This window comes from Marmota marmota, unplaced genomic scaffold (genome assembly GCF_001458135.2).
Source record: "Marmota marmota marmota unplaced genomic scaffold, marMar, whole genome shotgun sequence".
Taxonomy (NCBI): domain Eukaryota; kingdom Metazoa; phylum Chordata; class Mammalia; order Rodentia; family Sciuridae; genus Marmota; species Marmota marmota.
In genome coordinates, this window is record NW_026000082.1 from 33,141,534 (window position 1) to 33,167,280 (window position 25,747).

The window sequence follows — 25,747 nt, forward strand, 5'->3', positions numbered from 1 at the left end:
CTGCTTTTTTTTTTTTTTTTTTTGGTCTAAGAGGCCAGCTTTTCAAAATCAAAGTCTTGTTTAGAAGTTCATCAACTGAAAAGCACTGAGAAGTTACACCAAGTGCAATAATCCCAGTTTGATAACGCTATAAACGCAAAGTTCAAAACAATATTTGAGACATTAACCAAATCACCCATATTGGTACATTCCAGTGCCAAAAAAAGCAAGCTACATGCAAAGTTTCATTAATATTGAGGTAAAAAAAAACAACAAGTTAGGCATCCACGTTGTGTTCTGAGGAGAGAGTGCTCGTATTTACTTCAGGGAAGCCTTATAAATCAACATGCAAACAGGAGACGTATAACTTATCACAACAGAACTTTAGCTCACAAGCCCAGTGATTAAAAACAATTGATTTTCAACACAGGTATAGGAACAAACAGGTCCGAAGTATATTAGGAGAACAAAGTATATCTATATCTATATATCTCTCTATATATGTTAAGCTTATCATAATGGCTAAATATTGCTTCTATAGCAATGTAATTATTTAAGCTATAACAAAGTAACACAGTATTTTAATTCAGAGAAGGGGCTGTTTATGTACAGATCTGAAATAAATCTGTATTCCAGGACATTTAAAGATAGGTAGAGTAATCTGAGATATTCAGCCCTGGCCAGAGGCCAGGGGACACCAGCACCATTTTCTTTAAACTAAATCAACACTCTGCTTATGAAAAGACAGCATGTAGCCTTTGCAGATCTCTTCTATACACCAGCAGGATAAAGTCATCTGTCCCTGTACAGCTCAGAAATACTCATAAAAAGGCCACAGATGTCAAAAGCCCTTTTCCAGAAAAAGGCCTTTGTATATACCGGCTTGATACTCTAAGAAAAGGAGTGGTTATGGATTTATAGATTAAAACTTTATCATTTTAAGGCTTTTGAAAGGTTAGCAAGTCAATTTTTTTTTTCTTAAACTACAGAGCCCATGCCACACAAATGACTACAGGAGCCTGGGAAAGTTCCCATCAAATGTTTCTAGAGAGTATCCTGGTTTGTGTGAGACACTGGTGAGGACACAGCAACAGTCAACAGTGAGAACATGCAGGATAAAAGAGTTAAAGCTTTTGAGAAAAGTACCAACTTGCCATGTGCTTAAATCTGATTTGTCTAAATTTGTTAACTTCAGTACAGAAAAACTGGCTTGGGTAATCAATCCATTGCTACTCCTTTTATCCCACAATACATATTCTACAAAGTAACATTTTATTGACAGAAAAATGATCATAAGAGCTTCCCTAGGACAGTGAACTATCAGAGGCATCATATAGGTGATAAAACATTTGAAGTCAAGGACAAAAGTTCACTGGCATTAGTCTTGACATTTCAGATGAGCACCCTGTTTTCCGATCACAGAAAGACCAACCACCAAACAGCTAATGCAAGGACCACAAGAAAAGACATCATGAAGGGAATACGAGGAGATGTAAAAGTACTAGAGTAGAGGTGGCACTTTTTGAGAGACTTGTGATCCTCAGGGATTGGAATAGAAACCTTGGGAAGAATTTCTTCATTTTCTTGCTGGGGTAAGGCTCTTTCAGCAGATGTCTCTTGCCTTTTAATTTTCTCTTCATCCTGTACTAACAGAGCACGTTCCTGTGTCTGCTTTCACGGTAGAAGATCAAGAAAGACAGAGAAAGATGAACAAAATGACAGATGGAAAGTGCTCAAAAATGATACTTGGGGATGTGCAAAGGATTTGAAAAGACCTTTTGGACACTCTTTGAGATTTACTTTGGCAATTTATCCTAGCAAAGTTTCTAGAACACAGTAGAGTGCTCTAATTGTTTGAATAAATGAATATTAGAATGCCTAATTCTAGTAATGCAAGGAATCAGTACTTTTCCTTACTTATATTATTTAGTCCTCCTTTGAGGATATTCACATATAATTTTTTTTCACATGTGAACTTTGGCCATTTTTCATTGCTTCAGTACTGTCCATCACCAATAAACTGAGCAATGCCAATAATAAAGTATTCTTCTTACCAGAAGAGTTATTCTTATTACAAGTAAAATGGCAGAATATAAAAGTGATCCTCGTATCTCTTTATATAGTCTTTAAAAACTGCAATTGCTCAATATGATAATTAGCTTTTGCTCAAGGGAATAAAAGTCTTATACATTTTAAAGATTTCAAAATAAAAACAAAGTATAAAAGTTTATAATGTACCTCCAGGGTCTTCTAAAAAAAAAATCAAAGAAAAAAAAATTTTAAACCCACAAAATCTCAACAATTGCACAGTTAGAATCACGATGAAAAAAAATAATGACCATGATGAAGGTGTAAGCAAACACTTTTGACAATTTTAAGGAAAGTTCTTTGCCCCAATTGTCCAATTGAGAATTTTCCTCCCCAGCAATTTTTATTCTCTGCTATCCATAGTCAAGATGGTTCTTATCTATGAAAGGAAAAACTTGGCTCTAAGTTCTTTCAGTTGGGCTAGCCTTCTCTGATCAGTTTGGAAGTTCAGCACTGGTTCTTTGCACACCCCTAAGTGACATGTTTCAGGGAGAAAGTAGCTAGGGGACTGGTCAGCAAAAAGAAAAAACGGAAAAGAAAGGATGCAAAATTATAATGATTTTTAAAAGAAAATAAAGTGGGAGAAGAAAGACAACATAAAAAGAATAGGGTATAATTAAATTCATTTTCTCTCTGAATACATATTTACATCTTCATGCAGCTTTTCAACCAGCCATGCGCCGAAATAAGCAAATTGAAAGCTGCGAATGCGGCAGCAGTGAAAGTGTAATGTGTTAGGCTGAAGGCTGTGGGTGTGAATTTACTAGAATAGCCAAAAGAAAAAAATTATCCAGCAGCTGTTGTTCAGTTCTGGGGGGATTTTCTGCTTAGTGCCATGACAAGAGCAAATTCTGATTGAGAAGCATAAGTTGTAACAGCAGCTTTACCTCTGGCCCACCAACCTTTCTTTCCGAGGGGAGGATAGAGGTTTTCTTCACCTGGTCATACACAAATTATATAGAATTCAGTTGCCTTGCAATGCAACAACCATGCTATCAAAGGTGGAAGAGGTAAGCCCAGAGACAGAAATACTATCCTAATTATGAAAGAAAAAGTAAGATATTCCAGAAAATGGAATTATCCTAATATAAAAAGTTATGATACCATTCTTATTCATTCCATTACTCATTTAGAGAGGTAAATATACGTAAGCATAGAGCCAAAATTATTCAAGTATTCCTCATGGGCCTCATTTATTTTATAAAAAGTCACTTCTTTAAAGTCCACAGAATGACACTGCCATTCCCAAAACCAGTCCTAAGATAATTTCTGAAGGGTTTCTATTAAAAGACTTAAGATATTTTCTGGAAATGGAGACTGATACAAATTTACCCAATATTATGGAAGACAGCACCAAGTTATTTTTTCAAAGTAGTTGAACTGTACAAAGTCAAAAATAAAACTTCTGGAAAATATGCAGTTTTGGTTTTCAGCTAGGGTTAGTAGGTAAGATAGCAACAAGCCATTTTCTCATTCGTAAGATTTTAGAGTTACAAGGACATTCCAGATCACCTACTCCATAAATGGGGGCCCAGCAAGAAATGAATTGTTCAAAATCAGTTAGGCTTCAGTTGGCCAGAACCTCTCAATCAAATCAAGCCACAATTCCTGCTGGACATTTATGATTCTTATTATTAGGAATATATCTAAATGAAATATCTAACACTGAGAGGGGGTAGTCTCACCCAGAAAGCAGGGTTATTGTCCCAGTTCAGGATATATGCCCTAGATTCAGAATATGACTAATGTCCCTTTAGATTAGGGAGTGGAGCTGAGGGGACAATGAGTAGGAATACCACTGTGCTATCATCCTTGGAAACTCTACTTTGACTGTTCATTATTCAAGTATTCTCCAGTCTTACTTGTAAAACTGTTTGGAGAATTGTTAGTCAATTTTAATCATATTTTGAAAAATACAAAAAGTATCCCCTTTGTGGGTCAACTTTTCTCTCCTTCTCCAGTTCCAGAAACTAAACAATAAAACCAAGAATTCTGAAAATTAGAAAAACCCAGTTTTTTTTTCTTTTCTCTCTCTCTCTCTCTCTCTCTCTCTCTCTCTCTCTCTCTCTCTCGGGTTTTTTTTTGTTTGTTTATTTGGTTTTTGAGACAGGGTCTTACTATGTTGCAAAGACCTGCCTCAAACTTCTGGACTCAAGCACTCTCTTGCCTCAGCCCAAGTAGCTGAGACTATAGTTCACACCACTGCAGCTTGCTGAACTGCAGGTTTTTAATTAGGACAAATTTACAGTTCTTACTAGAATTGCTACTGTTCGTGGGGAAGAAAGCACATAATTTAAGAATAGTTCAACACTCATTATATAAATACCTAATGTGTACTGGCTGGAGATAAAGATTTTTTGGAGATATGCCCAAGGTAATTTGCAAGATCTTTTCATTAAACAAATACATTTTTTTTTTCAGGTGTGGGAGTTCAAAAGTAACAACAATAATAACAGAGAAAGAAAATCCCCTGAATGGTATCTCTGACTTCTTCTAATTAACACTATCTCATAAAGCATATTAAAAGTTTGATGTTACTCGTAAAGATAAAATAAATCGTCAGTTATTCTTCTAAAATTGAATTACAATCATTGATACTTGGTGTTTTGCATTCTCTGGCTTAAAGGCCTCCTTGGCTTATTATATAATTGTGGGCAATCATTCCAGACATTTTTAAGTTGTACAAATGGTCAAATAAAGTTTTAAAAAAATGCTAATCCCTTTCCAATTTTGACTTTACTAAATTTAGTAAACTTTCTGGTCTTGGGAGGCACATTCTGAATATACACAAGGCTTTATTGGCTTATGGTCAATTTATAAACACACACTAGTCAGAAGCATGCAGCTGCAGAGATCATTCTCAGAGCCTAATCATCTACTAGTAAATCTAAATGACTTCCACAATTGAACTGGGTTGGCTTCATGACTTAAAAAATAAATGTCTGATTGCGAATGCTTTAAAACTAAAATGAACTGTTGAGGAACCAAAGCTAAATTTCAGCTCTAGACTTTCAGATGCAGACCACTAACACATGAAAACCTTACTCCATTCGTTCTCACAGTCAGTCATGTAGACACAGTACTCACTCCTTCTCCTGTGGGGATTTGCCCGTTGATGTTAAGCGTCCGGAACGGGGAATGAGTAGACAAGCGTTTATCCCATTCGCTGGGCCGTGGTTCTGGCACAGACTCCATGAAGTTCTTTTTCAGCTCACTAATGCTGGCATGATGTTTTTTGATCTCTTCTTGACTTTTGTCTAAATCCTATAGCAGGAAGGACAAAGATGCAAAACAATAAATAACTGGGACAAAAAAACACACCAAAGGCAACCCAACAGAGATTGGGCGCTGGTAGAAAACACACCACATCCAGGATAGATGTTACTAACCCACAAATGACATTCAAATTGTAAATATACAACATGGTATATTTGCTTGATTTTTTTTTTTAATTTAAAAGCAAGGTGCTTTTCTTAGAAGCAGTGAAGCATCACAACCCTACAGCTTTAGCTATTACATAACCCCAAGAGTTCACTCCTTCATTTTATGACTCTTCTTCCTAACATGATGTAAAACCAGATCTCCAGCTCCTCATCCCAAGAAGGTAATCCCACAATTCAGCTAGCCTCAGCTTGATAAGAAATGATTTAGGCTCAGCTCAGTCAGGATGGAGATAGCAACAGATAAACTGTTAAATGAAGGACAGGGTGAAAGATTCCACTTCCCACTAACGACTGTGCCCTGGTGAGTTACCATTGTATAGTATCCTATTTGTAATGGAGATAGTTTTACTACTGTACTACTAAGAAGCTGTTCTTTCTTTTTGATAAAGAGGAATAGCCCTTTTTAAATATAAGAATTTATTACTAAAATTCCTAGTTAAAGCTTCCAAAATCGATTGTTACTACCTCTGAAAAATTGCTCAGGAGTATGAGCATAATGGTTTTTCTTCTTTATAAAAAAGAATATCATGTTTCCAGTTTCTTTATTATTATTATTTTTATTTTTTGTAGTTGTAGATGGATAGCATGCCTTTTAAAAAAAAATTTGTTTATTTTTTTATGTGGTGCTAAGGATCTAACGCAGTGCCTCACACATGCCTGGCAAGTGCTCTGCCACTAGGCTACAGCTCCAGCCCTTATGTTTCCAGTTTCTAACAATTTCACATCAATCCTTAGTATGATTTGAAATAGAGACATTCTAGGGCTGAGGACATAAGCTCAGTGGTAGGGCACTTGCCAGGCATGTGCAAGGTCCTGGGTTTGATCCTTAATACCATACATACACACACAAAAAAACTTTCTTCCAAAAACTTTCACTGGATTGGAAAGGACCATAAGAGTTTGTCAAATACCTTATATATCTCCTTGACAATTTAAAATAATTCAAGTGTTCCAGCAGATTTGGATACTGGGCAACTAGAGGTAGAGGCAAGCTCTTTAAAGGAATATTCCAGGAAGAAATGATCAAAACTAATGTTAATAAAGCATGGGCTAGAAATATTCAGATTTATTTAAAGTAAGTATATGATAACTTTCAAAAAGGACACTTCACCAAAAATAGGTTGGTAAATATAAATTGAAGACAAAGACTCAAATGTTCTTTGTCCAAAAAACCTCAATAGTTTGAGCTTGAGATCACAATATTTGGAGCCCATCACTTTATGACTGTAAAAAATCCTGTGTTTATCAGGGCAGTTCTGTATCCAAGGAAAGTATAATGCTAAATATATCTCCTAATATGCTGTATGAATTTTGGGATTAGTCTTTCTTTTTTGGCTCTGTTGGAGACAGCTTCATTCTAAAAGTAAGAAAAAAGAAAACTAATTAAAATAAAAATTAGTTTTAAAAAGTTCTTTCTAAGGGCAATCTGTGCTTCAACTAAATAAAACTTTTTTCAAAAGCAATATAAGAGGAAAAAAATAACATAGGAAAAAGAACCAGTGAGACACATGAAAACAATTTTTGTTTGTTTATAGTATTGAGGTTGGAATGCAGGGGTGCTCTGTACCACTGTGGTACATCTCCAGTCCTAAGAAAACTTTTTTGGTGGTGCTGGGGATTGAACAAATGGCCTCAGATATGCCAGGCAAGCACTCCACCACTGTGCTACACTCCCAGCCCACATGACAATTTTGAATCTGGATGTATTCATTCAAAAAATTCATTTTCTAGTTCCTTATTTTTGCAAGAATGACCTATGTATATTTGCTTTGAGATGAGCCAAAGAAAAAACTACACAAAAAAGGCAACCCCGTAGTTTCCCTGTAGAGTGATCTCTTGCTTACTGGGATGAAATGAGAGTCTATTGTGTGAATATGGGTTGCACTAAGGGGAAACAGCAGTTTGCACTTTTGCTCTAGTTGAAAGGAAGGAAAGAGTGTTCACTAGCTAAAGAAAAGCTTAAACAAGCTCACTCAAAGATCAGGGTTGGGCCCTGTGTCCCGGCTCCTGAGTGGAAATTAAATCTGTTTGGGCCAAGAAAAACTCAACACATTCGAGGGGTTAAACATGTGAATGGAGCAAAATAAAAATGAGCAAGAGATGCGATGGTAAAATCACAACTCTCTGAGCTAGCTCTTAATATGAGTGACTGGTGATTTGTTATTCTTCTTGCCTAGCTTTTGATTGGCTTGGAACCTGAGAAAATAATTTTTTTATAAAACCAGGAGCTTCTGAGGAAGCTTTCTCCATCCTTCTTAGCTGGCTTTGCTGAAAACCTGTGGGGGCACAGAAGTATAAAATTAAGATCTCAAAGGGACCTGTTCCAAATAGAACCTGTCATAGATATTTGCTACAGGTTCTCTCTGGGAGATGGAGGAGGAGGCGGTAGATCTAAAAATGAACTCGACCTTATTTGTGCCAGAACAAAGCATTAGTGGGGGTGGGGTAGGAGAAGGGGGGAAGAGGGATGCTTAAAAAAAAAATGCTAAGGTGACAGATAACTTGAGAGACCTTCCTTGTGGGGAGGCACTTTTTACAATAATTAAAGAATGATGGTCAGTCAAATTATTTTGGCTGTGTTTAGGTTAGACGATTTTTGATGCCTATCATCTTATCATTTTAGTAGCAATCAAACCAAACATTTCATTAAATATAAAATGTTCTCCGAAGTCAGTTAGTAGTTTTAATTTTCAAACACACACTTATTTATAAATCCCCTCTCATGGATGTCAGTGAAATGCCAGGGGAAAAAGCACACCACACACAGGGACTTCATGAGTCTCAGAAGCCATAACACACCTGATGGAATAGTTGACAAATATATGATTGGTACTGTAGGTTCCAGTTAAGAGGAAGCACCGAAGATGGACTAGTCAGGAAATATATTTAGGGTCTGGAGATGTCACATTGCTGAGCAAAGGACAGCAACCGCCATTTATTTTCCTTCCTAATCTCAGAAGACAGAATGTTTCAGGTCTAGTCTCAGATATGGGCTAAAACAAAGTGATCTAGTTTCCAAGTCTGAAATATCCAAGAGTCCTTGGAAAAATTCATGTTGTAAGAGACAAATGTATGTAAAGCACTCGGTACTATGCCTACCACACAGTATATGTTGAATGAAGGTGACCATAATTTTCATTACTTTAATCAGAGTACCTTATAAATAGCAGGTGCTATATCAAAATATAGGTATTGGCAAAAAGTGAGATTAAATAATTATTAGAACCCCCATATATTAAACAGAGATCTGTCTTTTAAAGTTACTTAAAACTTCCAGTTTAATAATATTTACATTTTTGTTCATCTTTTGGGTCCCAATTAAAATATTATCTTTAGAGAGACCTCCCCTGTCCATCGTTCCTTTGTTAGCACAGCATACTGTTTATTTCCCATGCAGAGTCTACAATAACTTATAATCATTTATTGCTATTTACTAACTTTTTGTTTCTTTCCTCACGAGTTTATACATTATAAGCTTCCTGAAGACAGGAATCATGTTTATTCATCTTCCTGTAATTTACAGTTCCTTTATAGTTAAGTTAAAATACCCCTGATGTAAGAGTTCACACTCATCATCTCTTATGGTTCTGCACTGAGTGGAGCTGTAGAATAATCTGGTCATCCATATAAGAATTTTTCTGAAGTATAAACTAACTTGATTTCAGGTTTTTCCACATGGAACAGTCTAGTTTTCTAACTTTTTTCTCATAAACTTTCCTTTACCTAATTAGTTTTACATTTTCCTATCCAACATGGAGCCCAAAACTAGATAAAGTATAATAATACAGGTCTGGTAAAAATCTGGCCAATGTTGAACATAGTGGGAAAATGACCTGTAGCAGATAGGAATTAAACAGTGCAATTTAATAGTTGTGTAATCCCTAATTCAGATCCTACCTTTTCCAATTTATCATCTACGCTTGTTTTCACATCTTTATTTATTTATTTAAAAAATATTTATATTTTTTTAGTTTTCTAGGTGGACACAATATATTTTATCTTCATGTGGTGCTGAGGATCGAACCTAGTGCTTCATGCATGCTAGGCGAGCACTCTACCACTGAGTCACAACCCTAGCCCCTTGTTTTCATATCTTAAAATAAAAATCTCACACTTCCAGTCTTGTTTTCAAGATGAAATCATCTTATAGTAACTACATTAAATGTTAGGCTCCTTTCTGTTGTTCTTATATTCTACTCCTCCACCTACATCCCTGGCCCAACCTATCTTCATATATATTTTTTTTTTCTTTCCAGTGCTGGAGATTGAACCTAGAGCCTTACTCATGCTAGGTAAGTGCTCTGCCACTGAGCTACATTCCCAATATTTCAAGTCCATTCTGAATTGTGATAATTTTTCTTACTTTTTCACACTGCCTTGGTTCAGAAAATGAAAACTTCAATTTGCTTCTTGGAATATACAGAAATTTATACTCTTGGAAAATTCAAGGAACTTTAAGCAGTGATGTAGAACTTTCTGAAATGGGTAAAATAATGGAACCATGACTACCAGAGGTAGTCCCAATCATATATTTTTTTTTTAGATAGCATGAGAGATGGAAACTAAAAATAACCAGGAGAGATGGTTGCATATCTTCATGTTTACCAACATGCAAAAGCATTTTAAACCTAAAATCACTTCATGCAATGGCATGCATGCAAAACCAAATGCAGCATAGAATGAAGAAAAGGGGGTCAGTAAAGAGAATGCAGAAGGTTCCAGGCAACCAACTGAAATAAGCTTCAAGTTCATACAAACCTCCAACATTAAATTGCTATGTCTGATATAAATGTTTTCACCATCTAGTCTCTCTCTCTTTTTCTGTGAAAATGAAAGGGGGGAAAAACAGAAAAGCATAAAAAATTAAAAAGTTGTTCTTGCAGGAAAAAACTGCAAATTGGCAAACCAAAAAAATACGTAAATTAAATGTCCGCAGCACAGCATATGCCAACATGAAATGGTCACAGAACCACAAGGACACACGGAGAACATGATTACCGCTGGAAGATGGATGACCTTATTGATGAATGATGAGAGACTGTGATGACGTTATTTAAATAGACAGTGTTCCTGGCTTCATTGGCTTCTTAGGTAATAAGCTGTTACATGTTCATTTTTGAAACTGAACTGTTTGAACATTACTCTAAAACAATATATGACTTTGAAAAGCTTTGAAATTCCAGGTACTAGAGAGTGGAGAAATGATCTAAAACGTTATTTAGCTTTTTGGAGGTATTTCATACTTAGTAATACTGTAGCATCTAGATCTCTAATATCTTTTATAAAAAAAGATCTAAGGGCATTTTATAATCAGCCAATAAATATATTCAGTAAGAACTGATTCATCTCTTCTGCAGCAGGGAGGAATGAGGCACACAACAGTCAAACACGTAGCTATTAACAACACTGGGAGCTGCTGCTATGATGCTTTTCATGATAAATATGTATAAAATATCACAAATGATTCCAAAAATGTGATGCCATTGTGGCATAGTTATTATAAAGTTTGAATGTAAAAGATAGGTTTTATGAAATAACCTCACTGGTTATTTCATTTTGTTAAAAGAAAAAAGATATTTTAAGTTGAACAAAAATTTTTTTTTTCCTGATACTGGGATTGAACCCAGGGATACTCTACCACTGAGCCACATCCCTACCCCTTTTTATTTTTTATTTTGAGACAGGATCTTGCTAAATTGCCTAGGCTGGGTTGAATTTGCCATAATCCTGCCTCAGCCTTGTAAATAGCTGTGGTGTGCACCACCACAATGGACCAACAAAATCTTTAAAGAAAATAGTATAAGATTATAATTTCTTTGGTAGGTGTGTGTGTTCTTTTTATTTTGTACTTTGAGATAAGGTATCATCGCTAAGTTGTTTAGGGCTTCACTAAGTTGTTTAGGGCTTCACTAAGTTGCTGAGGCTACCCTCAAACTTGCGGTCCTCCTGCCTCAACCTCCCAAGCCATGGGAACTACAGGGTGTGTCACTACACTGGGCTATAACTGTCCTTTTAAATTAAGTTCTGATTAAGAGAAATCAATGAAGGGCTGGGGATGTGGCTCAAGCGGTAGCGCGCTCGCCTGGCATGCGTGCGGCCCGGGTTCGATCCTCAGCACCACATACAAACAAAGATGTTGTGTCCACCGAAAACTAAAAAATAAACACTAAAAAAAAATTAAAAAAAAAAAAAAAAAAGAGAAATCAATGAAAAGAATGGATCACTGTCTTTTTAATGCATTGTAAGTCAGCACGGGTGAAATGGCAATGTAGCTTTGTGAAGGTGAACATGGCTAACCTTCCTCATTCTTATCAGATCTTCAGGTTTTTCTGCAAGCTTCTGTTTTGCCATAATTCAAAAAAGAAAAAAAAGAAAAAAAATATTGGCTCATTGAAGTTTGTTTGAACCGTCAATCTATTTTATTTTTAAGGAAAAGGGAGTGAGGGAAAAGAAAAAACTGAGGGAGTGGAGGGGAAAAGGAACAAGTGGCCTGTTGGCACAAACCTGTGTTTGGTCACCATTTGAGGTGGGTACTGTGACCTCGATGTGGGTTTTTTCCACCTACATTTAAGAAATAAAGTGGTAAAAACAGTATAGGTTAGTAGGTTTCCATGAATAGCATTGCTTCCAAACAAGCTGCATCTTTAAGCTGGTTAGAAACAGGATGATGCAGTCTCAGGGCGGGTGGTGTTAGGGGCACGTCTTCCTAGTGGTGGCAACGTGTTAGTTCACCACCACAGCTGTAAAGCTGACCAGGCCACATGGACAATCAACCACATCACCAAAAGAGAAAATGCAGGTACTCACCCTATCAATGAAGAAAACATTTTTGTACTATTTATTTAAAAAAAACTACTCACTAAAAATAACTTAGGCTCATTTGATACTATAGTCATGTTTTTGTTTTGCCTTTTCTTTTTTTATGATTAAAAAATAAATTTACAAATAAAAATATCATTTTATACATGATAGAAATAAAAATTTTATAGTTAAAACACATGTAATAACATGATACTTAACAGGTAATATGACGGATTTTGTTAGTTGATCAAAATATTTAAGGAGGCAATTTCACTCTTCAGTTTATTACACCACAAAACATCAAAATAAACATCCAAATTGTAACTGACACATGCAATTACTTCCAGGGTTGTTTTATAAATAACACACACAGGACTCAGCAGCAACACTCAGCTCTCCACCAGCTCCTCTCTAGGGGGTTATAGCTCATGTGTTTGGGGGAAGGGCAAGATTCATCCTCAATAGTGAAAAGAATAGTGAAGGTCTCCTGTGTAGCTTTGAAATACCTTTAGTAACAGTCATTTTTATACACAGAAAATGAAGTACTTATTAAAAAAAACACAGATACATTATTTAAAAGAAACATAATAGAGTGAGAACTGCCTAAAACATTGGATATTTCAAAATTAGAAAATGGATTTTTAATTAAAGGTTAAGTTAATCATTTTGTATCATTAAATTATTTTCTTTCTTCATCTTCTTCACCTACCACCCCCAATTCTGGGGGTTGTACCCAGGGATGCTCTACCTGAGCTACACTGCCAATCCTTTATTATTTTTGAGAAAAGGTCTTGCAAGGTGTCCAGGTTGGCCTCAACGTTTCTATCCTCCTGCCTCCTGGATGGCTGGGATCGTGTGTACCACAGAGCCCAGCCGTGTCATTAAATTCTTTACAGAACCTCATCAACCTGTGGTTTTATATATTCTTTTTAATCATGCTAAGCAGCATTACCTTGGAATACAATGTCACTGTGCTACTTCCTCTAGGACTAAATGTAAAAATCATAAGAATACCATACTTTGAAACATTGTCAAATCATAAGCACATCCAGCTACAGCACTTTTAAATTACCAGGGGTAATTAACAATTGGATTCTTTCTACTCTGAATTTCAGCACACTTGCTATGTGGCTGTCAACAAGTTATTTTACTTGTCTGAACTTAAAGTTATCTTATTGACAAAATGAAGATAATGTCATCATAGAATTGTATACACTTAGCAAAACAGCAGTATTAATTGTTTTATAAAGCATAAATTCCTCGTTTAAATATCTTTTTGTGTTATCAGCAATCCAACAGCAGGAAATTGAAAGCTTCTACTTCAGCTTAAGAATTGAGGTAAAAAAACTACGAGCAGTGGGACAACCTGTAGTCCCAGCTACTCAGGAGGCTGGCAGAAGGATCAACCTGAGCCCAGGAGTTTCAGGCTAGCCTGGGCAACACCAGAAAAAGAATTGAGACCAAGTAGCAACAGTAATTCTACTCATAACCCTATGGGGAACATTAAATGAGATAGAGATATACATGGGGGAGAGGAACTGCTTCCATAACTGCAGAACAGACTTTGTGGAAAGACTGGAAATGATAAAAAGCTAGCAGTGTCTGGCAACAAACTAGTGTTGGATAATGAAATTTTCACAATTATAAAATTACTTTATTATTACTGCTGCTTTATATAATACATGTCTTCAAGTAACTGCCATAATTATTTTCTAACTGCTATAAATGAAATCAGCTCAGATTCACCCTTGATTCTGCCACTAGTACTGCAGTAATTGGCTATCAGAAGTGGTTTTCAGTTTCATTTCAACATTCCACACGAGCATTTCAAAACACATATTTATATAGAATTAAGTGGAAATAAGACCCCCCTCTCCCCGGCCTTTAGCACTTAAAGTAATATACCATGGAGTGTTTTTGTCATTTTACTGGAGGTCCCAAGAGCAACAGGAACCTGTTTTTTTTTTTTTTTTAATTAAAGCATTATAGTTATGCATAGGAGTTATATCATCATAGGAGTTATATATATCCACTTTATACATGCATAGAATTTGATTTACTACATTTCAGTCTCCATTCCCTCCACTTCTCTTCCCTTTCCCTCTTCTCTTTCCTCTACTCTACTATCTTCCTTTCACTCATTTATCTTTTTATTTTTTAGTTGTAAATAACTTTATTTTATTTATTTATTTTTATGTGGTGCTGAGGCTCAAACCCAGTGCCTCACACATGCCAGGCAAGTGCTCTGCCACTGAGCCACAACCCCAGTCTTCATTGGTTTATTTTTGATTGGTGCTTTCTACATATACATAAGGGTGAAATTCCCTGTGTGTGTATATATATGTATATAACGTGATTTTGTTAAATTCCTTCCACATTTCCTCCCCATTCCTGTTCCTTCTTCTGCTCCACTGATCTTCCCTATGTCTTTATGATATCTGATCCTCCAAAAAGAGAACCTATTTTTAAAGATAACTTGTCTCTCTTACAGACAAAAGGAGAACAGCAGGTCAGCAGAGAGCCAGAGAACTGTTAGCCAGATAGAAGAGTCCCCTGACCACTCCCACAACCCAACAGGTTCTAGTTAATATAAGAACAGAGGCATAGTGAACAGTGCCAGGTGATACCCTAACATTAAAAACTGAGCAGGTAGGCTAATATTATAAAAGCATTGTTTACATAGAACCTAATGACCAATAATGTCATGGACATTTGGCTAGCTACAAAAATGACAACACTCACCCTTCACTAGAGTTTTTATTCTCTCTGAACTCAGGATAGTCTCAAAAGGACAGTAAAGCTGTATGTCATATATATATTTTTAAATATAGTTGAAACAGAACCAGATTGCCCACTGTTATATAGATAAATTAGATATTGATCTGGCTCCAAAAGAACAGGATTAATCCATATGCAATCACTGAAATCTTAGTTTTAAATTTTTAAACAATATCTAAAATGTAATTCTTCTCATGAATGACATTTTTCTTACGAGACTGCTTCTCATAATTTTTGTTGGTCACATTTAATTTTAGAAACCTGAACTAGCACCTCAACTCCATCACTGCTTAAATATGTTTAAAAACTTATAAACATGTATATATTTTTAAAGCCCAGTAACTATTACTTCTGGGAAAATTGCTAATTAAGTTGGTGATTTTTCAACTTGGTGCACTGACTATGGGTAAAATCAACTCAGAATTGAAGCAACTAGCAGCCTAACCTCTCCCACATAATGGATGTTCCCCTTCTTATTAGCTGCTTACAATTTAAACAACCACATAAATTTGCTTTCTGTAATACCCAGTCTTTTGAAATGTTGCACATACATCCATCTTAGGCAATCAAATTGTATTTTAATTACAATAGCAGAGCTCACTCCTAAGCAAGGTAGAGATTCCTTTTGAGTGAGTGAAAAATATTTTAAAAAGCAATCAACCATGCTGGTGCGTTTTATAATCCCAATTTTCTAATATTAAATTGGGTCAAGGGGTGGATCACCTGAAAACTTCTGGGATAACTTACAGTCTTTATAACATAATTTAGGAAAATATGTTATAGGTTCATGAGAGACATCTTTCAGAAAGAATGAGGAAGTAATAACTTTGTTGCGACTGTACAAGACTTGGTTTCTTTGAAACTTTCCTGGTTAGGAGTTGGGACCTCTAAATAAAAAAGTGAATTGGCTTGATATGTGGATTAACGTACCTTCCATGCTTCTGTGGGCTCTGGCTCAGCTTGCTCCGGGGGCTCCTCTTCTCTTTTCACTTCAACCTTCACTGTTTCCTTCGGTGTTTTTTTGGCAGATGCCTCTGGGCCGTTGCCCTCAGTGACCTGACTCTGAGCAATGGCTGGTGCAGAGGTGGGCCGAGGACTTGGGTCTGCTGAATCAGCAGCTGCTGCTGTGTGAGAAGGGGAAAAGGGAAGAATAAGTGAGGCCAGAGCCACTATACTACTTTAAGGACACCAGGCCAAATAACTCCACATCCAGGACACAGTGTGTGAATGTTACAGTTCAGTGACCTACCACACAGAAGGCAAACAATCATATCTTGTTCTGAGGGCAACAAGATAGCTGAAGATACCCTCACCAGAAATGTGAAAATGTCTTCACAATCATGTTTCACAAAAGCTAAATTCAAAAAGGAAAAAGATAAAATAAGAAAAGAAATGGAAAACCTGTTAATCTTCAATGTTGTCTACGGAGGAGAAAAAAGGATTAAGTCTAGTTTCCTCTATGAAGCCTTTTAAAAATACTGTTTATTTTTAGGTAGTTTCAGGAACCTAAAAAAATATTGTGTCTAGGAAGAAATACTGTGTCTGATTTTTTCTGTGAAGTCTCCCTGTAATGATAAATGGCTCTTCTGATAAGACATTACTACCTTTTGATACTTGTAAGGGCAACTCTTTGAACTAGATGCTTTCCCTTTTAATAATAAATCATTTGACTAAAATAATATTGATTCAAAATGTATGGTCTTCAGTCATAAAAACAAAACAAACACCTTTTGCATTCTGTCCCACCCCATCCCAGAGTCCTATCAATGTGTGCTACAGCTTCTATTCTCTAAAATATTTAGAGGGGCTGGGGATGTGGCTCAAATGGTAGCGCGCTCGCCTGGCGTGCGTGCGGCCCGGGTTCGATCCTCAGCACCACATACAAACAAAGATGTTGTGTCCGCCTAAAACTAAAATAAATAAATAAGTAAATATTTAAAAAAAAATAAAAATAAAAATAAAATAAAATATTTAGAGCAGTGGCTCTCAACCAGGGGTTATTTTATCCCCAGAGAACATCTGGCAATGTTTGCAGACATTCTAGGTTTTTACAACTGGGGAGAGCAGAGAAAGTAGGTACTGACATGTAGTGTATAGAGGCCAAGGTTGAGAAACCTCGATTTAGGGAAAAGTCGTATAGATTGTTTTAGAGAGAAAAAAACTATATATGTTAATGACAAACGCTTGATCTTCTGTTGTTTTGGTTTGGACTTTGGCTAAGTTTTAGATAACTTACTTCAGAGCAATCACTTGGGGTTGGGGATGGAGCTCAGTGGTAGAGCATTTGCCCCTGGGTTCGATCCCCAGGGAGAAGAAGAAAGAAAAGAAATAAAGAAATAGTCACTCATACACTATTTGTGGTTTTTATTTTCATTCTTTTAAGGATTAAAACAAAATATCTCTGCATGTTACAGTAAACCTTACTAATCTGACATTGTCTAGGAATGAAGTTATTTGTTCACATGATTTAATATTTGTTCTTTTGTAGTACTGGGGATTGAACCCAGGGCCTCTCACATGTTAGGCGAGTGTTCCACCTCCGATAAGCTATATCCCCAGCCCTTTATTTAATTTTATTTTGAGATTCTCTTGTTTCAGCCTAAGTAGCTGGGATTACAGACATGCACCATTGAGCCCAGCTATGATTTAATAGTCTATATCTATAATAGAATAATATCATTATTCTTTAAAAATTTTTTTTAATTGTAGATGGACACAATACCTTTATTTATTTACTTATTTTTATGTGGTGCTGAGGATCAAACCTCATACGTGTGAGGCAAGCACTCTGCCACCGAGCCACAATCCCAGCCCTCATTATTCTTTCTTATACTGAAACTTTTTAATTTTATTTTTCATGGAAATCTTAAGATGTTTATTACACATTTTCTTTCCTTTTTAAACTGACTATACTGTATAACCTATTTTAACACATTTAGATTTATAAGATGCAAAATTTAAGTAAAACAAAGGACTTTCTTAAACCAGAATGAATTAATAAATTTAAATTCACAATTACTTCCTATATACAACACCAAGAAAGAAATGCTTATTACTCAATGAACAAACTGTGGCCTCTTGCAAGTCTCTGATACACATGGGTGCTCTAAGCCAGTCAACGCAAGAATGGCAGATGGCAGACCAAGCCTAACAAAACAGGGGAATGTGACAAAATATTTTGCTCGCAGTTGTGTTAAAGTATCATTATACATGTGTATTCACACCTCCTCTCAAAGAATTAATTCAACTCTGCTTGGCATCACAGAAACATAGCCCATGCTCTCACCATGTGTTATTTTGCCACTTGAATTTGGTTTTAATCCAATACTAATATTGCAGAGCCAAATGATTTATGTCTTTAGCATTCCTAGCTTTGGAAATCTGTACTGTATGTGGAAGCGTAGGTATAAATGTAAAGACTGAGGGTTAGAAACAAAGGTGGAAACAGTTAAGAGATAGGAAAAATAGAAGCATTACAATGAACAGCACTGATTGTGAAAAGGCGGTATGGAATAAGGCAAAGACCAAATCATGAATCTTCAGCCCAAACTTATGTTAGTCATACACAGTAATGTGACCTAGTGCAAAGAGCCTAATTTTTCAAACCTCGGTATTAACATTTGTAAAATGTGGAAGATATTAACTCTATAGGATAGTTGGGGAAGGGGTACTCAAGGGCTACAAACACATTTTATGAACTCTAAATATTAATAACTTCTAATATCATATTTGTCCTTATATTTCTCTTGTCATGGGTTAATGTTTTAAGAGTAAGTTGGGCAAAAACTATGCAAATACTGATATGAAATTCAAAGGAAAGATATCACCTGGGAGTCCTGAAGAGAGGCAAATTTCTTTCATTTTCTCAATAAGAAGATTGCAAACTATGGATCATGATAAAATATCATAGTGGTGATTTTTAAAACAGCTTTATTGAGATGTTTTGGTGTGAGACTAAGGATACAGCTCAGTAAAGTTCTTGCCCAGCATGTGTAAGGCCCTAGGTTCAATCCCCAGCACTGGAGAGGAAAAAAAAAAAAAAGAAGACGTTTTGGCTCTTCAGTTTTATTAATTAATTTGTTAGCTATTACAAGATTTTGGTACATATACAGAAAACCCTTAACTTTATTTTTTTCTATTTTTTATTAGTTCTAATCAGTTTATATATGAGTGTAGAAAGCTCTTTGATTCACTGTACACAAATGGAGCAGAATTTTTAACCTCTCTGGTTGTAAATGAAGTGGAGTAACACCATTCATGCAATTATACATGTACCTAGGATAACGATATCCATCTCATTCCACCATCTTTCCTACCCCCATTGCCCTCTCCCCTCCTCCTTTGTCCCATCCAAAGTTATCCACTCATTCCAAGCTCCCCTCCCCATTGTAATTAGCATTCACTTACCAGAGAAAACATTCACCCCGAGAAAACCCTTAAATTAAAATATTCAATAGCTCCCATTTCTGAAGGTCTAGACAAAGAAAAAGTACAATGGTGATACTCTTACAGACCCGCTAACTTCAGTTATTATATTGCTCTTGGCTGAGAACAATAGAAACTTGGTTATATACCAGAGCAATAAAGAGTAAAACTCAAAACCATCACATGGAGTAAATGGAAGCTTCTAGCTGCTACTTACTGGCACAATTTCTGCCAGTATGATACAGGTTCAGCAGGTGTACAGGGGATCAATGGTTCCATTATCAGAGGGCCCACATGAATCATCTACAGATCTTGAACAACAAACAAAAAACCAGCTGATACTCAGGTCCACTGCAAACAGACTGGTCATCCAACAGAGAGGCTTGGACATATATTTTGTACTAAAGTACCAAAGATGAAAAGAATGTACTTCCCTGGCAAGTACCACTTGGCAAGAATGAACTATCTGGTGGTGTGACCCTAGTAAGTTACATAACTTTTTGGTGCTCTAGTTTTCTCATGAATAAAACAAGAGTTCCTAAATACCTCTTGTTCACTGGGTTGCTAATATTAAATAGGAATACATGGAAATGATTGGAAAAGCAAAAAGTGCAACAAGCTGAAAAATCCTTGTCGTATTATTAGCTATCTTTATGACTTAATACTCTATCTTAAAACTGGGATCTGAACCAGTTTTGTTCTCCAGCTGGTGAAGCAGATGCTCTGAGTACTAGACAAAACAGAAGAGAAAGAGTGCTCATTTGTATTATAAATTGAGGCCCCTTATAAAGTAATTCTTCTGAATGTTTCCCTAATATATTGTTTCTACTGTCAAGGGTTATATTATTTTTTTTAAAGGAGGGTGGACCCAATAGGAAAAAAAATTTAAGGAAGATGGAGAAAGATCTAGGAAAAGGTGTGAAAAATGGTTTCAAAACAGTTTCCAAGAAGATAGCACAGAGAAAAAGAATATCTATGAAAATAGAACTATAAAATTTTTCTGTAAGGTTGGGGTTGTGGCTCAGTGGTAGAGCACTTGCCTAGCATGCATGAGGCACTGGGTTCGATCCTCAGTACCACATAAAAAATAAATAAAATAAAGGTATTGTGTCAATCTACAACTAAAAAAAATTAAATTTTTTTTCTCTACTGTTTATATGCAGTTCAGATACTTACAAGATATGTAAAGTGCTTAAAATAGTGCCCATAACATACTGAATGCTCAATGAATACTATTAACAACTACTTACTTTCTCCTTTCTTTTTAATATTTTTTAGTCATTGATGGGCTTTATTTTGTTTATTTTATATGTGGTCCTGAGAGTCCAACCCAGGGCCTCGCACATGCTAGGCAAGTGCTCTTCCACTTAGCTGCAACCCCAGCCCACTTTCTCCTTTCTTAAAAGAAAAAGTGTCACCATAGTGAAAGAGTAAAAAGCACATGTTTGGGAGAATAGTCCTAGCTCCTACTTCTAGTTCTGACTATCTTTGTGACCTTAGACAAGTCACTTAAATTCTCAGGTTAAGTTGTAAGAACAACAAACATCAACAGATAAGTATTTCAAGAGATTAGAGAAAGAACAGCTCAATGAAAACGTAATGCAAATAATAAAGGTATGAGCTGGCATAAATTAAACTTAAAATACACACTGAAATAAAACCTAATATTAATTCTTTGAAAAGATTAACAAAATTAACAAATCTCTAGCAAGACTGTGGGGGAAGTGGAGAGAAAAAAGGAGCATAACTTTCTAATATCTAGAATGCAAAAACACTGCTACAGGTCATATAGATATTAAAGATATTCAACTTTGTGTCAATAAATTTGAAAATTAGATGGAATAGATAATCCCTAGAAAAACACAATTTACCAAAACTGAAATAAGAACCAGAACATTGTAATAGTCCCTTATCTAATAAAGACACTAAATCTGTCAGTAAAAAACACTCCCAGACAGAGAAAAAGAAAACAGAACTATAAAATTTTTCTCTACTCTGTTTATATGCAATTCAGATACTTAAAAAGATACGTAAAGGACTAGGACTATATAGCTTCATTGGTGAATTCTTCCAAATATTAAAGAAGAAATAACGCCAATCTTACACACACTCTTCCAGAGAATAGGAAAAGTGGGAATCCATCCTCAGTTTATTTTATGAGGCCAGCATAAAAGTGATATTAAAACCTGATCATGGGCTAGGGCTGTAGCTCAGTGGCAGAGCACTTGCCTAGCATGCGTGAGGCAATGGGTTCTATCCTCAGCACCACATAAAAAATAAAAAACAAATAAAATAAAGGCATTCTAAAAAGTAAAAATAAAAAAACCTGGTCATAACATTATAAGAAAGGGAAATTATATGCCCATTTCTCTTTTGAAAATATTATTATCTCTTAACATCCATATGAAATTGATTCCAGGACTCTCCTAGGATACAAAAATTTAAGGAGCTCAAGTCCCTTAAAATGGCCTACTATTTGCATGTAACCTATACATATTTCCCCCATATTCTTTAAATCATCCCTACATTATTTATTTTTTTCTAAATATTTATTTATTTATTTTAGTTTTCGGCGGACACAACATCTTTGTTTGTATGTGGTGCTGAGGATCAAACCCGGGCCCCACGAATGCCAGGCGAGCACGCTACCGCTTGAGCCACATCCCCAGCCCCATCCCTACATTATTTAAAATACATAATACAATGTAAGTATTATGTAATATATACTGTACTGTTTAGGGAATAATAAGGAAAAATCTGTAATACATTCAGCTTAGACAAAAAGTTGTTGTTGTTTTTTTCCCAAATAATTTCACAGATGCAGAACCTGAAGGTATGGAGAGCTGATTACAATTGTAAAAATTCTAAAATGATATAAAAACCATATCATGACCAAATTGAGCTTATTTTTTTAAAAAAATATTTATTTTTTAGCTTAGGTGGACACAATATCTTTATTTTATTTTTATGTGGTGCTGAGGATCGAACCCAGTGCCTCACGCATGCTAGGCGAGCGCGTTACTACTTGAGCCGTATCCGCAGCCCCCCAAATTGAGTTTAATCCAAGAATGCTTGGTAGGTTTAAAAACTGAAAGTCAATCAAGGCAATCCACAAAAGAGAAAAAAAATCACTTTATTATATCAATTAAGTAAAAAGTATCTGGTAAAAGTCAATACTAATTCATGGTAAAAACTTAGAAAACTAGGAATGAAAAAAAAAAACAAAACTTCCTTATGTGATAGAGTATAGCTACTCAAAACCTAGAGCAAACATCATACTCAGTGATGAAATACTGCAGCTCTCTCCCTGAGGTTAGGAATGAGACAAGAATGCGAATCACTAACAGTTTTATTCAGCATTACATTGGCTGTCCTATCTAGCAACAAAGCAGTTAAAGAAATTAAAAGCAGATTCCAGATAGATTGTTTATCTAAATACGAAATGCAAACAGCATAAGTATTAGAAGAAAATATTGGACAAGGTGACTTACTTGACAAGGAAGGAGATGCCTGATGGTGTTAGATGAGTATGGCAAAGACACCAAGACTGAGTGACTCCAAACCAGAATTCTTGGATTTCTACATTCCCGACTCTGCTCCTCTACCAGTGTGTCCCATTCCATTAAATGATCAAGCCCAGGAATAAAACTCAATTTTCTTTTCCTTATCACGTCAAGTATTTAATCAGCAATTCTGTCAGCCCTGCCTCCAAGATGTATCCCTGACCACTTTTCTCTGTCTTTGCTCCCAGTACCAGAGCCAAGCTCTCAACTTCTCACCTAGATCCTGCATCAGCATTCACCCTGCTTCTGGATCTACCCTCACTTCCATGGAGTCTTCACCCCAAGTTCTGAGTAATCTTGTTCAAAAAGGATTTCAAATTATAACACTCCCTCTGGAAACTTCCTTCTGCAAGTAAAATAAAATCGAAACTCCTACTGTGTGTGGCCCATGCCTACTTCTCTGACTATTCTTATCTTCTATTCCTTTTTCCTTTGTTTACTAGAATCTAGACCTGTGCTTCCAATACGAGAGCTACTAACCACATGTGGCTATTTAAATTTATATCTAATTAAAATTTGATTCCTCAGTTGCATAGTCACATTTCAAGTTCATATATTATACACACACACACACACACACACATATACATATACATACACACATTTTTTTTTTGAGTTGTAGTTGGACATAGTACCTTTATTTTATTTATTTATTTATTTATTTTTAATGTGGTGCTGAGAATCGAACCCAGCGCCTCACATGTGCCAGGTGAGCGCTCTACCACTGGGCCACAACCTTAGCCCCACATTTCAAGTTCTTAATGGCCACGTTGGACATCACAAAATAGAAGATTTCTGTTATGCTTTATATCGGGAATGTCCCCCAAAGGCCCAGGTGTTGAAGCTCTGGTCTCCTGCTGGTTGGTACTAATGGAAGGTGATAGAAACTTTAGAAGGTAGGACCTAGGTTGAAAGCTATATTTTGTCCCAGGCTCCCTTCTCTTTGCTCCAGGCTGCCATGAGGTGAGCAAGGCCACACATTCTCACCACCATGACAGTTTGCCTCACCTCAGGCCCAAAGTAATGGAGCCAGCCCACCCCTGGACTGAAACGTGAGCCAAAATACTCCTTAGCTTCTCTGTCAGGTATTTTGTCACAGGGACAGAAAGGTGACTAATAGAATTTTCATTAGCAAAAAAAGTTCTGTGGGGCATCACTGATCTAGACACACCAGGCTCATTCCTACTTGCAGCACTTTGTACTTACCTCTCCTTTTTGTGGAATGCTCTTCCCCTAGATTTTGGGCGGGCTGGCTACTTCTCATAATTCAGGTCTCAAATGATACTCTTCAGGGGAACCTTCTAAATTTAGATTGGACTGCCCAATCTGAAGTAGGTCCTTAATCCTCCCTGCCTCACCCACTCTAGTGGTACCGCATCCATCACTACCTAGCAGTGAAATCCTGATCTAGTCACTATTCTCTCTGAATCGCAGTCCCCTTTTCTTAAGATTCGTCCACTGAATTAGACGATTAGTAGGATACCTTCCATTCCACCACTAAGAATTTGTGTGCATCTGAGATAATTTGGTTCTCTTATAGATAACTGTGCTTCCTTTATCTCTCTCTAAGGAACTAGGATCACAAGAAATCATTAGTATTCAATACAGACCTCCATCGAGACTCCGGGATGCCCGTTTGCTTGCTGTGCGCTCGAAGTGTGGGGCAGGCCTGTCAATCAGAGCACTAGCTTGCCTGGTCTGAGCTTGAGTCCGGCCGCTATATCGAAATTTGGATCCCAGGGCAAGAAATTTGCTTTTGGGAATGGTGTCTGTAGATGTCAGTCTGAGAGAAAAATCATAACAATCACATATTATATAAATTATCTCATTCTGAAACTGTACAATTAAAAATAAGATCAAGAATAAAAAATGTTTCTCAATTTTAAGATATAATTATAGTTATTAGGAGATTTCAAATCATGCAATCATTATTTCAGTTCCATGTCATGTCTCAAAGCAATCAGTATATTTAGTTGTTGCCTTCATTAATATCATCTTATATCTCTATAGATAGGGCCTTATGGTTTTCACTGCAATACTTTCACTATATCTTTGTAATATTGTCATCATTTTATAGATACAGGAAACCGAACCACCCAAAGGAAGTTATATGTATAAGGTCACATATCTGTTAAGGGACTGGGCAGTAACAAAGGCCAAGCCCAGGACTGTTAGCTACAGTTAGGGCAATCATAGAGCACCCAGTGAACACAGGATCCTATTCTCCACTTCCCTCCTCCTCCTACCACACAAAGAAAGGTGCTTTGGAAATGTTGAGGCACGCTTTTCAACCCAGAGCAGGGAAAGTGGATTCATTTTGTCTTGCTTAAGATGATCTCACTAGAGCTAAACAAAAGTGCCAGTCATATAAAGGAGAGAATTTCAATAGCAGACTTAAAATAGAAACACACATACATAATTTATCCTTGAAAAATACTTAAGTGAGAACAATACCTGAAAAATGTGTGATGTTCTACACAGACTTTCCATAATTTCTTAGCTGCTCGGTAACTGGGAAGTTTGAATCCAATGGTACTTTCGTATTGTTCTTGCTATAGAAACACAAACATGGAACATAAAGTATCATTTGACTATAGTAATACAGCACCAGAGAAATAATGGTGCCACCAACGAGATCATTGTAAATACAAATAATGTTATCAATTTAAG

At 36.2% G+C, this 25,747-nt stretch overlaps 1 protein-coding gene across 47 annotated transcripts in view; it reads right to left on the reverse strand.

The window, feature by feature from the left end:
• Epb41 (erythrocyte membrane protein band 4.1) overlaps window positions 1-25,747 on the reverse strand; it is a 173,388-nt gene that overhangs the window by 33,958 nt on the left and 113,683 nt on the right. For 7 of the 47 annotated variants that reach the window (XM_048815976.1, XM_048815952.1, XM_048815946.1 and 4 more), the window contains 8 exons: window positions 25,532-25,629; window positions 24,688-24,860; window positions 16,020-16,213; window positions 12,015-12,071; window positions 11,808-11,849; window positions 10,269-10,331; window positions 5,155-5,331; window positions 2,955-3,005 (listed from right to left, as the gene is read on the reverse strand). In XM_048815976.1, coding sequence (XP_048671933.1) covers window positions 2,955-3,005; window positions 5,155-5,331; window positions 10,269-10,331; window positions 11,808-11,849; window positions 12,015-12,071; window positions 16,020-16,213; window positions 24,688-24,860; window positions 25,532-25,629 — 855 coding nt within the window. Of the gene's footprint in view, window position 1; window positions 2,576-2,954; window positions 3,006-5,154; window positions 5,332-10,268; window positions 10,332-11,807; window positions 11,850-12,014; window positions 12,072-16,019; window positions 16,214-24,687; window positions 24,861-25,531; window positions 25,630-25,747 lie in introns of those variants that run through there. The other 40 variants (XM_048815954.1, XM_048815965.1, XM_048815968.1 and 37 more) reach the window with 27 other exon arrangements.